At 36.5% G+C, this 16,106-nt stretch overlaps 3 protein-coding genes across 3 annotated transcripts in view; 1 reads left to right on the top strand and 2 right to left on the bottom strand.

Moving 5' to 3' along the window:
• Positions 1 to 84: 84 nt before the first annotated feature.
• LOC140747461 (opsin-1) lies at positions 85 to 4,484 on the bottom strand. Its single transcript, XM_073079925.1, has 9 exons — positions 4,332 to 4,484; positions 4,033 to 4,191; positions 3,631 to 3,751; positions 3,440 to 3,557; positions 2,963 to 3,176; positions 2,089 to 2,236; positions 1,887 to 1,997; positions 1,448 to 1,614; positions 85 to 660 (listed from the first exon to the last, which is right to left on the bottom strand). Exons 2-9 carry the CDS (start codon positions 4,176 to 4,178, stop codon positions 534 to 536), a joined length of 1,152 nt encoding a protein of 383 aa, XP_072936026.1. The 5' UTR covers positions 4,179 to 4,191; positions 4,332 to 4,484; the 3' UTR covers positions 85 to 533.
• Positions 4,485 to 6,251: 1,767 nt separating this feature from the next.
• Sld5 (DNA replication complex GINS protein SLD5) lies at positions 6,252 to 7,774 on the top strand. Its single transcript, XM_073079931.1, has 2 exons — positions 6,252 to 7,206; positions 7,604 to 7,774. The coding sequence occupies exons 1-2, from the start codon at positions 6,630 to 6,632 to the stop codon at positions 7,675 to 7,677; spliced, it is 651 nt and encodes a 216-aa protein (XP_072936032.1). The 5' UTR covers positions 6,252 to 6,629; the 3' UTR covers positions 7,678 to 7,774.
• Positions 7,775 to 9,745: 1,971 nt separating this feature from the next.
• Positions 9,746 to 16,106, bottom strand: part of LOC140747457 (ATP-binding cassette subfamily C member 4) — a 46,976-nt gene continuing 40,615 nt past the window's right edge. The window contains exons 17-24 of the mRNA XM_073079916.1: positions 15,705 to 15,845; positions 14,611 to 14,714; positions 13,237 to 13,526; positions 12,751 to 12,873; positions 12,443 to 12,565; positions 11,118 to 11,278; positions 10,461 to 10,566; positions 9,746 to 10,202 (exon numbers count right to left, since the gene is read on the bottom strand). Coding sequence (XP_072936017.1) covers positions 10,014 to 10,202; positions 10,461 to 10,566; positions 11,118 to 11,278; positions 12,443 to 12,565; positions 12,751 to 12,873; positions 13,237 to 13,526; positions 14,611 to 14,714; positions 15,705 to 15,845 — 1,237 coding nt within the window. The 3' untranslated portion in view covers positions 9,746 to 10,013. The remainder of the gene's footprint in view (positions 10,203 to 10,460; positions 10,567 to 11,117; positions 11,279 to 12,442; positions 12,566 to 12,750; positions 12,874 to 13,236; positions 13,527 to 14,610; positions 14,715 to 15,704; positions 15,846 to 16,106) is intronic.

Raw genomic sequence — 16,106 nt, 5'->3', positions numbered from 1 at the left:
CCTTTTTCTTGTCAGTAGATTATTTAATGACTCGTAAAAACTTTATGTGAGGGGTAGGTATTTAGAAATAAATAAAAGAAAATATTTTAATGTGGCCTTAAACCACTTTGCCTATAGTTAATCTTTATTATTCAAGTTAAGCTATGCCATTGTCGTCGTTAAGATCCGTTTCCTATAATCTAAGAGGAGCAGTCTCATGATTGATGGGGCGGCTTGGTAACACCTATTCATTATGTATTTTTTTGACGATTTTTTTTGATGCCACCAGCCAATTTTTACATGCGAAGGTAACTACTAGAAAAGTGTGCAACGTTCAACTCGATACTCAAAACGTGTAACTTGAAGTACGCAGACTCAATATATAGTCTTTTAGACGTGGAGACCTGAATAATTCACCAGCTCACGCTCTGAGCTCAAGTTTATAACTTTGTACAATTGTATAAAAATAATAAATAACATCGCTTTGGCATAATCGTGTGTCCGGGGGTCGGCGATAGGTTCGTGAGGAGTCAACGTCAGCAACGCTTAGGTATTTAGGCAGATTGCTTCTCATCTGAGACGACGGTGTTGCCGGAAGCTGTGGATCCGGACTCGTCGGGCGACGGCGTGCACGCGAGCGACGGGAACCGCTGGTACAGAGCCACGCGGTACTTAGGGTGGCTGCAAAGATGATATTAATTTTTATTACTTTATTATTGTACCTATCAGAATTTTAAAGCGATAAGAATAATTTTTATAAGGTCTGAGCAGTACACGAGTTTCCAGCCCGCCTGTTGATAAAGTGTAACGGACGGTCCGTTGACGTGTTCGTGACTTACTTCGTATACCACAGGTTATAACTCAAGCACACCAGATACGTTGGCGCTCCTACGAGGATTAAGATCATTATCTTAGTACTTGTTGTATGAAGGTCAACCAGAATCGACACCATTCTACTGAAATGTACTTACATTTCAGTAGAATGGTGTCGATTGTACTGAAATGTACTTACAATTCAGTAGAATGGTGTCGATTACTGATTACTGTTTCAGGCTAAAAATTAGTATGGCAGTGCAACTTCTTCCGTCTACTCCATTGCCTTTCAAAATAATGAATACTTCCAAGTTATATAAGTACTCGGATTATTATATTAAGATTTCATGATCGTTGCACGTTTTCATACATCAAAGTTAAGAAATTTAATTGAAGTAAAATTTAGAACGTCGATAGAAATCGGTCTGAAGTTGTTGCGAGCAGGTGTAGTCATACAATTTGCTATAGCGATGCGATTCATTTCTATATTCAGAGCGGACTAGCAGTTTAACACTGACTATAATTCGATGTGCCTATTATGCTCACTTTTTAGTACTGTAGGAGATCAGTAGATTTCTCTAAGAATAAAAAAATAAATGGCACATTTGCAGATAATCTTGTAACTCGGATTTCTGTTCATGTGACTTAGATTTACCTGATGCCATAAACAATAGGATTGTAGACAGCGTTGGCCTTTGCGAATACTGAGCCCCAGATGGTGAAGAGGGGGTCAATTGTCGCAGATTCGAACACGCCCGCCCAGTTGATAATCAGATATGGGGTCCAGGCCATGAACCAGAGTGAGATGGTCATTAGAGCAACCTGTAAACGACATGATTTGATGAGAAGTTTTAGTAAATACGTTTTTTTAATCATAGGAGTAGAAAACAAAAAATCACCTGGAGGTGATATGGTAATTGTCGGCTATGGACATTTGCAATCAGCCTTAAATAGGATTTTAGTAGTTACTATAAGATCGGCTACAGACGCGTTGTTACGACTGAGGACTAAGTTTTAACGTCTACGTACCTACAGTGGGTATTGCCAAAAATAATAATACTTTAAGGTAATAAATAGAGTTGTAGGAATAGTACCTTTGCCAATTTGCATTCAGCGCTGGTGTTAGCATTGTCAGATGACCTCAAAGAAGCCACGTTCATCTTCTTAGCCTGTTCCCTCATGGCTTTTTCGTGAGCTGAGACTGCCTACAATCAAAGAAAGTAATAGTCAAGAGTTAGGTATAAACCTAATATTAATTATAAACAATATTAACCATTATTTAGTTCTTAAGCTTACCTGGATGATGAACCAATAAGAGTAGATGATGAGAAACAGAGGCATGAAGTAGACGAAGACTGAGTAGACCAGGATGTAGCTGCGGCTGAACCAGTCCTTGTTAAGGTAGTCAGTTCCACAGGCGGTCATGTTGCCCTCGGGCACGTACCTTAAAACATCTTTAGGTATTAATGCGAATATTACATACAAAATCTCATACCAGTCATACCACTAGATGGTATAGCATGGAACGATACAGATGTTATGACATTTTGTGTAATATAAACACTGCATGCATTACCAGAATTTGACACGCACTGCTTTCGGATTTTTATTTTTTTATAATATAGGAGTAGCAGACGAGCATGCAGTCCACCTGATGGTAAGTGGCTACTGCCGCCCATGGACATCTGTAATCAACCCCAGATAGGATTAGATATTCCTACCTGAGGTCGGCCACAGATGCGCCGCTACCCCTGAGGACTAAGCTGGAACGTTTTGCCATAGTCTGTCTCCCTTACCACACCCTTTAAACCGGAACACAGCAGCGCCTAACACTGCTGTTATTAGGTAGAAATAGGTGTGGCGGTGGTGCCGCCGGAGTCGAACCACAAAGGGTTCTACCACCTTCAAACGTTGGGATTTACGTGAAATTCTTTGTCTTGTGGTCACTTCCCGTAACGTGACAAGAGATGGTGTTAGTCGTAGTCTCAGTAACGCTATCAAAGTTTCAAGCATCTTTCATATATACAAACTCTGAATTGCGATTATCAGAGCACGGTCTCTTTCCTGGGATAATCTAGCAGAAAATCTCCTCTTACCAAAATATAAACTCAGACCAGTATCTGTTCTCCTGCAATAACTCGTATTTTTAATTTTAAATCGTATTATATACCTGTTCCAGCCGAAGATGGGGGCGATAGTCCAGCCAAGAGAGAAGAGCCAGATCCCGAGAACGCGCAGAAGGGCTCCATTTATGGTCAGAGGCTTCGCTGCGATACCTTTCACGATGACGTTGTAACGGTCGAAGGCGATCATAGTCATCGTCCATATCGATATTGATCCGAATAATGACCCCGTGCAAGCGTAGAGTTCACAAGCAAATGGACCTACGAAGAAAAGAACGTTAATTCATTTTGTTCGGAACGAGACAACTTTAATAAATAATTTAAAAAATCCCTGACTGAAGTGCCGATGATCTTTGAACTACAGAACAGTCTTTCTTTAACCACGATGCATTGATTATCAAGTCGACTTCGAAATAATTAAGAAAATCGAAGTCGATTCGTCCGCGTATGTACGTTTGTGCTTTGAGATTTAGTCACATACAGTTCTTTCATTCTGATCGCTTTCGAAATTTTAAATTACTTACCGAAAACCCATGTTTCGTAATAACAATTCACAACCATAGCCGGAGACATGCAAAGCATCATACACATATCGGAGAACGCTAAATTAATAACTAGGAGGTTTGATGGTGTCTTAAGGCTCTGTAAAGAAAATAAATGGATTAATCTTACGTTCAACACTCTTAAATAAATAATTGGCGGACAAGATATTAACCTTCGTTGTTGTGAAGATGTAGACAACCATTCCATTACCGCAGACAGAAATAATGCCGAGAACGGCGATCGTGAACCCCAATAGGCCGTGCCATAATGGGTTCATAGGTGGAAATTGGTACCTAAAAATCATAAATCAAATTGTCCTTAATACACCTTTGTGGACTAAATAAATTACCATTGAAATCGAGACTTGACTGATTACTTAGTTACACTGCAGATTTTAATATTAAGAGTATTTATATATGGGGACGGGATTACAAAACTCTACATAAAAGAAGGTAGAACCCGTGGAATTTGGAGTTAGATGTCCATAGACGGTCATAGATGACAGTGACTAATTAGCCTGGAGTTGTATATATTGTATGATGATAAAAAAATTACGAAATTTAAAGATGCGAACCAGTGAGGATCGATAAGGTGCAACATTTCAGGGAGCACCTTATCCACGACGGTCTCGTTGGAGCTGTACGAGCTGTAAGAGGCACCATGACCTTCCCAGCTCGACTGCATGGCAGCTGGCCCAGGGTCTAAGCTGGCTATCGCCATTTTCAGTTTTTATCTGTAAAAATAAATAAAATAAGTTTATAAAAGTCAAAAGGCGAGATACGTGAAGTGAGACTAAAATTAATTGAATAATAGTTTCAAGGAGACACAAAATGTTATTTAGCGGTTCATGTACTAGTTTTTAAAGTGACTTACGGGGGTCTTAAAGGGAATAGATTGCCTTGAGATGGTTAATCTCGACAATACTGAAGAAAATCGTGGGACGAACTACTCCAGTCTTATTCTATAACCAATCTCTGGCAGGATGTGGCGGAGGCTACTCAATTTTCTTAGAGCCGGTGTCGTCTTTTATAACAACATCTCAAGGATTTCCTAGAGCGTCATGAAAAATCAATATTCATAATTAGATATAGAATATCTACAAACTTGAATATATTACCGGTGTATTCCCTGTATACAGAGTGTTCAGTAAACGTAAGGTGAAAATAGTGTGTGATACTTACTTTTCGGTGGAAGGATGTGTCTGATGGTTGTTACATATGGGAACACCATCTAAGTCCTTAGGAGAGGCATCTGTCTGTGGAGACCGTCTTCAGGTAGAATTTGTATCTTAAAAAAAAATAAAAAAAAACCGCTCTCATCAAGTTTTATATATTGGGCGACACCGGAATAATAGGTCGCAGCAAATGAAAGGAGGAATGTCCAGGATGAAGTGAAAACTCAAACCTTTCTTTTTTGTCGTTCGTGGCTTTTAGCTTAATGGCTTTTAGATTAGTGGCTGGGCAGCCATGAAAGCTTACTCAGACTCTAAGCAATTTTGAAAAATGGAAAGCTTCGACTGTTGTGGTGACACAGCAGTGGTCGGCTCAGAATATGTGTAACAACCGGCTTCCACATCTTTTCGCCGAAACTCTGAACTCTTTCGCGCTATATATGGATGTGATGATGATACCACCTCGTTTGAACCATAGGTAAGTAATAGCTCTACCTTTAATATCACATTTAAATTTTTTATCATGATTGTTTCACAGTTCCAAATTCCCATGGACTGAAGTGACAACTTATCACCATATTCACCTGCTGTATCTCGGTTTCCTACTTTGTCACATAAAAAAACATTTCTTAGTACAAATTTGCATATTTTCAGTGCCCTGTATCTTAAGACTTAAGTCGACTAATATCTTTATGACGCCACCAAGAAACAGTATGAGGGGGTTCTCCTTCGCTAACTGGATTACAACTCTAGCGGTCACGTTAAAGAACAGTATGTAGATCCTACTTTAATTTTCTTGGCGGCGTAATACATCGTAACGTGTTTTATTTTCCGCAGACGGTTATGTACTGTTTTGTAGCTCAGTACATTTTCGTATTTATTTATTTTTTATACTTCTAACAGTGTAATAAAATATAATAAATGAGCATCAAGATTTAAAAATATTAATAAAAATAACTTCTATTACAGGCGGAGACAATGTCAAGCAGAGGGTAAGACAGAGACTAGCCTATCTTGCGAGTTCGTTATTCTATTTTCCATTATTCTAGCGTCCACTAGTTTAAAGTAGGTCAACAATGATAAATGTGGGTAGGCTGTATAGCAGGTAAGCCCGACAGGGCAACGCGCCAAGTGGACTCCGGTTGCGTTCCGTTGGAGATCCCGGAGTCCTCTACGCAGCGCCGAGGATGGCCACCGGGGGGTTTTAGTGCGGTAAGAATCCCACATAACCCTGTGCCGCTCCCGCGGCATAAGGTACCTTTTGAAGGTTTCCCCCCATCAACAAAAAAGAAGTCTTAATTTAACTTTAAATTATAAAAAAAGTAAAACAGCCAACGTTTCTTGAATCCCTTACAGAATAATCTTCATCATCATCATCAACCCATTATTGTCCCACTGCTAGGCACGGGTCTCCTCTTATAATGAGAGGGACTATAATCTTAATATTCCTGAATTTATTCCGGGTCTTTTACTGTCATTTTATTAAGTTTGAATTTCAGTGTACTATTTTTGATATTATTCTTGTGATATTAGAAACAACAAGAAATTATCACAAATACGCGTTTTCTTTCGTTGAACCGTGATAATTTTATTTTTTAGTTTTGTTGTTGTAATTTTCAGAATATTTAGCTCAGTATTTAATTTATATAATTTTTTATTTCTTTGTCTTATGTAAATTATGGTTGTGTAATTTATTAATCACAGCTTATTGATATTTCATAGTGTATTAAAAAATAATAAACGCGCCAAATTTGCCCTAATGATTGTCAATGTCATTATTGTCATCGTTTCGTTTACCGGTTTTTTAGTCTATCAGTGATAAAAGTCTAGTGTTTTTTATATATTTCCAATCAATATGTGTGTGTTTTTTAAACGAAATCAACATGGATTATAGTGTAAAGATAAAACTTAAGAAAATGTAGCCTTTTGGGATTAATCGATATATAGAATAAAATAATGAAATATTTTTGAGGTTATATTTTATGTTATGGTAAAAAATTATGGAAAACGATGATATAGAACTGAGCGATGAAGAGGAGGAAATAACAGCGGAGACGGTGCTAAAGACAATTCAGAACATGTGGCAAAACGAGCGCCTGGCTCCTGAAATATTGCCGCATAGAAATGACATGATTGAGTGTATGTTAGGGCAAATCCAACATATGGAGCGTAATATAAATAAGTTGCCCAAGACTGATTTGCGGGCTTCGATTCACAAAATGGAGCTCAACAGGATAAAATTTATTATTTGCAATTACCTGAAAACTAGGCTAGACAAGATAGAAAAATATTGTATATCTATAGTGAATGAAGAGAAACAAAGAGTAGAGTCTGGTACGAATTATTTAACACCATCAGAGTACAGATACGCCCAGGAATACTTGTTGAATATGGAGGTTCATTTGAAATCAGTAGTGTTAAACCATGTACCAGGCAATATGCAAACATTTGAGATGAATAAGATGGCCATACAGCCGAACTTGCATTCCCATATTTTTCTTAAAGCCATAGATACTGTCAGTGGTGTGGTGCTAGAAGACCTGTTTGGTGAACAGGATGAAGAAATAGATTTAGATGGTATGTTACATTGGTAATATATCTTTTTTAAGATTTTGAAGTGCATTATAGAAAAAAAAACATTTTCGTTTATACTATAGTTAGTCTACTTTTCGCTAAAATTTTATTTGAGGTCAGTATAATAGAGAGAAAGAGAATTCATAGGGCTACAGAAGGGATATTATCAAAATTTTCATACAAAATCTTTCATCCCGTTTGACACAGTTACCTCCTCGAATTGATTGATATTTGACATATATTTCAGAACAACTTATAAAATGAATCTTAAACATACCTGAATTGCATTTCATTGTCCTAGCAGCTTAGTTGTATAATATGGATAATTATTTATTTATTTTAATATATTTGTCTATATTTATTAACATAAAAATGATTAAAATGAAGAATATTTTTTCAGAGGGTTCCCAGCATATTCTTCAATACAAGCCTGTGGCTGACTTAGTGAAGAATGGTAAAGTTCAGCTAATCTAAGAATAATGTGTTGATAAGTTGTATTCTGCTGGTTTCCACAATGTTATGTTACATTATAAGGTTAGTCATTTTTGTAAATACATATTTTTTAAATCATTGTTATTTTTATTCAATACTACATACCTCAATGTTATGCCGTGACCACACACTTTCCAAACCTCATAAAACTAACACAAATTCAAATGTGTGGATAGTGTCGTTCTGTGTATCAATTTCTGTCAAATAATAAAGCCAAATGTTCATAGAGGTTTAGCTTTTGTGGCAAGTGCAGGCTTTATTGGTGAAAGGCATATTAATATAGGATAGGAACAGTTACTTGAAAATTTGGTATCATAAGTAAGTTTCATGAAAAATGAGCTATAGGAACAGGGTAAATAAAAAAGGTATGTACAACATCAAAAATATATTTATTACTTAATCTTTGCAATCATTTGTAACTTCAAGAAAGATCTTATAGCATTTTAAATAATTTTAATGTTTTTATTTCTTTTTAACAATAACAATAAACATAGTATGAAGTAGCACATTTTTTATTTTTTTAAGTAACATTTTCAGTGTTAATTGAACACCATAATTTTTAAATTAGTAGATTCACATTATCAATTTACAATCTTAAAAATTTGTATCATAAATAAATTACACATATGTAGATTCTTAAATTATTTTAAGTATATATTCGTTTTGTGTGCAAGCTCTTCCCTTAAGTACTTATATAAAGTCATGAATATTAACTGTCTTTGTGACATACATTTCTTACTTAGTTAACTTATGGCTAAAATCTCTGTATAGAGTAAAATATTCGCAGTGTTTACTTAATTAAGTAACTCATTTAACTATTAAGTCACTTTTTGACAAGATTACCTTGTCCTAGGTAAGACTCACTGGTCGGGTGAAAGGTTGGATCGGTCCTCACATCATACCGGTACCATAGACTATATGCAACGTAATAGGATGCAGTTTGTACAGTGCATACATTCTCAAAAGTTGGATATAAAACTTTCAGACAGACTGAAAATTATTAATTGTCGATAAATATGTGTGATTTATTGTTCCATGTATACAAGACCCTTATGACACTTCGCTTTTGTCACTTATGATAGAGTACAGATGTTATCTAAATCTGGCACATATATTTGTACACATATATTGTTTTTGTGGTATCTTATGTCTATGAATATGTTTGCCGCATGACATTACTGTGGGTTACAATTATAAGGGTAGTTTGCATCATGTAACTTTAACGTCTACCGAAGCCTAACCAACCGTTAAATCCATGGTTAAAAAAAATATTAGTGGCACCATTTTAATTAAGGTTGTAGTTACGTCATAACTAATACTTAAAATTAACCGTTCGATTTTGATCGGTTAAAATTACAGTTTTTGTCAACTTCCCTATCTATCAACGCTGACTAAAAATTGTGATGACAGAGACACAAACAATGTTAATTAATGTTAATGACAAATAATTTGGTGTAACACAGAATTGTTACATTCCGTCGCTACCGTCAAAGTTACTGTTATAATTAACTTTAACGCAAACTTTAACTGGATTTTCGATGCAAATAATCCTAAGTGTAACAAAAGCAACTATAACTATAACTGCCATTTGGCTTTTATCATATTTGGGAGACACCCCTGCCCATTAGTGACAAAAAACATTGCAGCTGTATAACTGTATAACAGTATGTATAATCTTTTTTTTATCAAGTAGTCTTCATTCAGTCGGCGCTAAATTGGCATTTTAGAAATATTAACATTTTTATCCTTAAAACTAATGTATATAACATACTATCAAAAGGCATCTGTGAATACACTAACTATAATCGTGCCAGCTTATACCCGACAATAATAATAATCAATACCTATGCAATTGGTAGGAACGACTCAAAATCGAAAATGAAACTTTCTTGCTAAAATAGTTAAATTTAAATTTTTCATAGACATTGTATACATTATATTATTATTAATAACGTTTGTGAACTAACATATTTGCCACAATAAGCCACTCGGCATTTAGCACTCGACACAAAAACCGGAATTTCTTTACGCTTTTTTTTATAATATAGGAGTAGCAGATGAGCATGCAGTCCAGCTGATGGTAAGTGGCTACTGCCACCCATGAACATAGATCTGTAATCAGCCCCAGATAGGATTAGATATTCCTACGCCTATCAGACGCTACCCCTAAGGACTAAGCTGGAGCGCCTCGGAAAAGTAGGTCTCCTTTACTATATACTGGTTTGAATATACCCTTCAAACCAGAACACAGCAGCTTTAAGTAGTTGCGGCAGTGGTTCGTCGCTAGTTGGATCATACTGGTTACTACTATTTCTCTATTAGGCCTGCGGTTGGTCATCAGCGTCGACGTAGCGGATGTGCTGCAGGTGTGCCTGGCGCGCCAGCTCCCGCAGACTCTGTTCCGACGCCGGTCCCAGCTGTTGCACCATTTTTGTGAAGTGACCGTTCTCGTTTTGAAGCAAGTCGTGTGGGTGCCCACATTCTACGATCTGCCCTGCTTCCATTACCTAAAAATTGATATTTGGGTTTAATAAGTATAGCACAGACTTTAGGTTCAATTTACTATAATATCTTGTCTGTTGAATAAAATTAGAGCAATTTATTTTATTTGAAATAGATTCTTTACATAACTCATTTGAATGTGCAATCATTTTAATTCTACAATTTTCATGTAAGTATGTTCTGTTTTTATTTAAGTTCAAAATGAATAAATTCTTAGCATTTAGCATTCTGCACAGAAAAATAAAATGAAAATGTTTACTTACTATAACACGATCAGAATCCGCGACTGTATGTAATCGATGCGCTACTGTTAGTACTGTGCAGTCAGCGAAGTACTTGCGTATAGATTTCTGAATTAACGCGTCCGTGCTGTAAAACAAACAATAAAATAATTTAATTACGTATCGTATAGCGTAAAGGAGAAATTGTAAAATTACGTATATTACAATTATCAAATTGAAAATAATGAATGACAGTAAAAACGAGCTTCCACTACGCTTAATGACTAAAGGCCTAAACCTTAACAAAAAGTTAAATTAGCTACCAAAAGTAGCTGATGACAGTTGTTTGCGTTTCAATAAAAGTGGTCATTGCCGTCTTAGTTCATTTGTAATCAACTCCATATAGAATCCATATAGAAGGGGATCTACCTAAACCTGACCACACGCATTGATACTTCGAAAGTGTAAGATGGTTGATAGTAAGTAAGATGGACCAAAATTGCTTTACGTAATAGGTGCGAGGGTCGTATCTCGCTAATTAAACCACCTGGTAAAACTATTATAGTTGTCTCGAGGCCGCTTCACATTCTCGCGAGAACGCGAGAAAAGCACAAGAAACGAAAATGCTGAGCCGATACGAATCGGGTTTTTCTCGCGAGAACGTGGAGCGGGCTTTAGAGGTGTCAATATGTGTCTCACTTGGGGTCGACATTGGCGGTGGCCTCGTCGAGCACGAGCAGGCGGTTGCGCGCGAGCGCGGCGCGCGCGAGGCACAGCAGCTGGCGCTGGCCGGCGCTGAAGTTGGCGCCGCCGGACTCCACCGCGGACCCCAGTGACGACACCGCGTGCTTCAGCTCCACCTGGCACACGGACCGTGGACGATCATAATCACGAGTTTACTTGAGAACTCGGCGATAAGATCCATTGTAAAAGTCCATTGATGGATCTTTTTGCACTTTTTTGTCCACTTTAATCCATGATACAGGATTGTAGAGAACTCTTGGTGCAAAAGGAGCACTCTTGAAAGCTCTTGAAAGCCGTTATTTGTAGTCCGCGTAAAACTGCTAGTCCGCTCGGAATGTAGAAGTGAATCACGTCGCCAAAGCAAATTGTATGACTATACCAGCTCGCAACAACTTCAGAGCGGACTAGCAGTTTAGCGCGAACTATACCAGCAATTCTATTGGTGTTCCTAATGTCAATCTGCAACGAACATTTTAGAGACCTAGAATATACCATCTGCTCCAATGCAAATAGGTGGAAATCAGATTTACAACTTATATCAATACGGTTTTTCATATTTTAAGCAAAACCCAACCCAACTAAAGCAATAGCCTAGTGGTTTATCCTAAAATATTAATTTAAAATCTAGTCTTTACAAATAAACAAGATTCTACAAAAATAAAGTTGTCAATAATAAGGCGGGTGAAATGGTTAATGAAACAGTAAATGAATATATTGTCTAATGTGTCAGATAACATTAGATGCAACTCATTTGCATCTATTGCTGCTTGCACTTATTGTAATAGAATTTAGTTTACTATTTATGAGGCAATTATTCATTTAGTTTCATTCATTTCCATAAGTTCGTGACGTGACAAATTAAGAATTAGAATTGTTTTGCAATACTTTGTGCTAACGTAAATAGTAAACTCGAAATCTATAAATATGTATGACACATAGAACACCATTTTAATGCAAGTAACTGGTTACTATCGAGCAATGACCGAGTAATTATATACGTAACTATATTAAAATGTAACATACGCCCATATGTTTATATCCAATTGTTTACCTATATATTATTATAATCATCACTTAAATAAATAGGCTAAAATAAAACACGAAAATCATATTTCTATTGTGTTTTATACCCAATTTTTGTTTGTCTTTGAAAATATATTTCAAATTAATATATGTATGATTATTGGCTACTACGGGACCTTTAACGTGTACAAACGATTTTTTTGTTTGGTACCTATAGAGAATAATTCATTTTAAAGTATAAAACAGTGAATACATACTTGTTCTAGGGCTTTCCATATATCAGCATCAGTATATTTGTCGAACGGATCCATGTTGTAGCGTAAACTAGCTGAGAACAAAACTGGTTCTTGTGGGATGATTGCTATTTTTGATCTTAGTTCCTGCAAAACATTTGAGTAGTGTTTAGTCACAGAATTGCGCCTTGGAAAATATAAATACACATCATCATGACAACCAAATTCTTGTTATATTTGAGTTAAATTTAAAAATAGGAGAACTATTTTCATACAATTTTTCATTGTTGTCCTTTCCTTACCATTATTATCATCAAATAAATTAAACTTACCTTAAGTGCGATTTCACTGGTTTCAACTTCGTCGATGTACACGTGACCATCGATGGGTGCTAATCTGAATAAAGCTGATATTAATGACGACTTTCCAGCACCAGTTCGTCCTACCACGCCTACCTACAAAAATCAAATAAAGATTTACGAAAATCCATAGCTAATTAGGTATTTTATAAATATAATCAAGTAAATTAGATAAATACAAATAAATATTGAGAATAAGGTGTTTAGTCGTTATAAGAACTTCAATAAATAATTAGGTAAGTATTTTTAATAAATTGAACCTGCTGGTAAATTGCTACTTCTGAGGTTTAGACTTCAGAAGTAGAAGTTGGAAGTGTTGGAATACTATAGGTGGAAACCAGAAAACTACTCGTAGGTTTGACTCTGCAGATTCGGTTGTGTGTTTGCCACCGGAGTTGAATCACAAAGGGTTAACAATAACAATGATTTGCGACTCTTGCAGTATTTTGTAATTCATACCTTCCATCCACTTTCAATAACGATATTAAGGTTTTTGAGCACGGGTTCCTCTTCAGGATCGTATCGTAAGTACAGATCCTTAAATATGAGTTTGGCTCTTTGAGGCCAGCCTGCGGGAGCAGGAGGTCCGTCAGTCTTCTCCTTTGGTAACGACGTGAACTGCACCACTCGCTCCACGCTGGTCATCTGGGATATCACTTCAGTGGCCTGCTTCACGCCATATTGCACCATGTTAACTAGGATCAACCCTTGACTTAAAGCTAAACCGACGTTGCCGGATTGGGTCGTACCTGAAGACAATTGTTTTGTATTTTTCAATTGAATTGGAAACAATGACATCATGTCATCACATTATAATTACAATAAAGAATATGAAGACAATAGTATAATGGATGTGACATCAGTCTGCCACCGTCGATCCACTACCGCATAGCCGTAACCAAAAGTGGAGGTAGTCGTTAATTCCAAAACCAGCAATTTTGTTTGTTTTATAAATTATTGGCTTTGATGTTTTATAATACACTGTTTTTTATGCTTTATCGAGTCGACATAGCCTATATTTGATATAGAGTTCCCCCACATACTCGTACCTACATCTACTCTACATACAGCGTCTCTAGCGGATCGTTTAGAAACTAAAATTTGTAATTGTGATATAACAGAGATCAATATGTCTTCAATGGATCGATTACGCACATATATATTAGGGTAACTAAGGTACAAATCGTCGACAGGCACTAATTATTATAAAAAACAGTTTGGAAAATCCAAAAGTGCACGACTCATAATGCTCATTTAATTATGAAATATTATGAAATTGAAATTATGAAATATTGCCGAAAAAACAGCTGTAGTAGGAATAAGGTACTGCACAAGCGCCCCTGGTGGAATAAAATGTACATAATATCTATAGATATAGATATATCATCATCCATGTTAATTTTACATGGATATATATAGATATACAGTCTTGTAGTTTTCGTTTTTTATTAATTGCAATTAAACGACACTGAATTAATTAATCATTCGCATTCAGTGACCTACAATCGTCGATAGAATTTAAAAAAAAAAAAATTAACTCAAATGATGGATTTTTGCACAAGTTAGTGTTTTCAGGTTTCACACATGACGGACAGGAAAATTTTTTGACCTATTTTGGTGTTTTTTTCCAATTCTATTGCAGTAAATCAATTTTTAAAAAGTATGGAATTAATCTCCATTAAATTATCTCGACAATAGTATGCAAAATATCTTGATTCCGTGAACTATCAAGGCTATAATAATAAAAATTGCCGCCAAAATGAAGCGAAAAAAATTTTTCGATCGAGTCGTGCAATAAGAATGTGAGAAGTGTAAATGAATATTGTTACTTACCATCATCAAGGAAGAGGAATGTGTACGCAACAACAATGACGTAGATTGCCGAAATAAGACTCAGCCAGATCGAGAATGTTGTATTTGATATAAGTGTTAAGTACCTAAAACAATTTGAACGTGTTAATACTAAAATATGATGTTTCATGTTATACCTAAATGATTCGTTTTTATGTTTTGTGTTATTTTGTGACGGATTCATCGTATGAGTGTCGTTTTTAGAATCCTTAATTTCAGTGATATAGTAATATTATGCTACTATATACTAATTATAAAATTAAGTAGTAAAATTAAATGAGGCGTTTCATATTTACATTCATGATAGCATTAGGTGTATGCCAGACCCAGGGAATGACTTTCCTTTCCTTACCACACCTTTCAAATCCGAATAAAACAATGTTTAATATACTCAGTATTAAGATAGGACGTAAAAAATCAAATCGCGATTGCTTGTATTTTCTCCAAATCGGGTTATTTTGTGTTTTTAGTAAGTTGGCAATTTGTGGTTGATATCAGTGAGATTTAGGAATCTCCTCGCCTGTGGTGTTTGCGGTTCATTACTTGATAATATTTTTTCGTTATCTGTATTGTTTGTGGTTGGTTATTTTTTATGTGTGTTGTCAGTTATCTGTGGTGTTTACAGTTATTTATCTGTGATCTTTAAAGGTTGTAGAACCCTTTGTGGTTCGACTCCGGCGGCAGCACTGCCACACCTATTTCTGCCTTGTAACAGCAGTATTAAGCGCTGCTGTGTTCTGATTTGAAGGGTGTGGTAAGGGAGACATACTTTTCCGAGGCGTTCCAGCTTAGTCCTCAGGAGTAGCAGCGCATTTGTGGCCGACCTCGGGTAGGATCATCTAATCCTATCTAGGGTTGTAACAGATGTCCATGGGCGGCAGTAGGCACTTACCATCAGGTGGACTGCATGCTTGTCTGCTACTCCTACCTATATTATAAAAAAAATGGTTAGTGGTTGGTTATCTGTGTCGTTTATAGTTGGTCACCAGTGGTATTTTCGGTTAATAACGATGTTGTTTGAAATTGTTGTTTTTAATAGTAACATGTTTATTATTATCTTTTGTGTTCGTACTCACCACGCGGCGGTGTGCACGTCCTGCTTGTCGTCGAACTGCGTCCGGAGCATGGGCTGCGCGCCGCACGCGCGCACGGTGCCGAGCCCCGCCATGCTGGCCGCCACGTGCGAGAACACCGGGCTGCGGGACACGCCCTCCAGTCTGCACGGAACATTACAACATTTTATTGTTAACTAGCTGACCCGGCAAACGTTGTGTTGTCGTATAAATAAAAAAAATGTTAAGGGTGAACAACCCTTATCACTTACGGGTTTGAAAAAAAGATAGAATATTTGAAACTGCGAAAGTAGCGAAGTCTTTCGAATCCAATGTGAAACATTCCAAATTCAACAACTACTTACGAATTAAAAATTAATTAAAAAATCCTTTTCCCACGGACTAAATTGTGAATCTAAACCATTC

Source organism: Epargyreus clarus, unplaced genomic scaffold (genome assembly GCF_041222505.1).
Source record: "Epargyreus clarus isolate Ecla_fem2 unplaced genomic scaffold, WU_Ecla_fem_2.2 ptg000014l, whole genome shotgun sequence".
NCBI classification, from domain to species: domain Eukaryota; kingdom Metazoa; phylum Arthropoda; class Insecta; order Lepidoptera; family Hesperiidae; genus Epargyreus; species Epargyreus clarus.
Note: the sequence above shows the minus strand (reverse complement) of the source record. Positions and strands in the feature narration are given on the sequence as shown.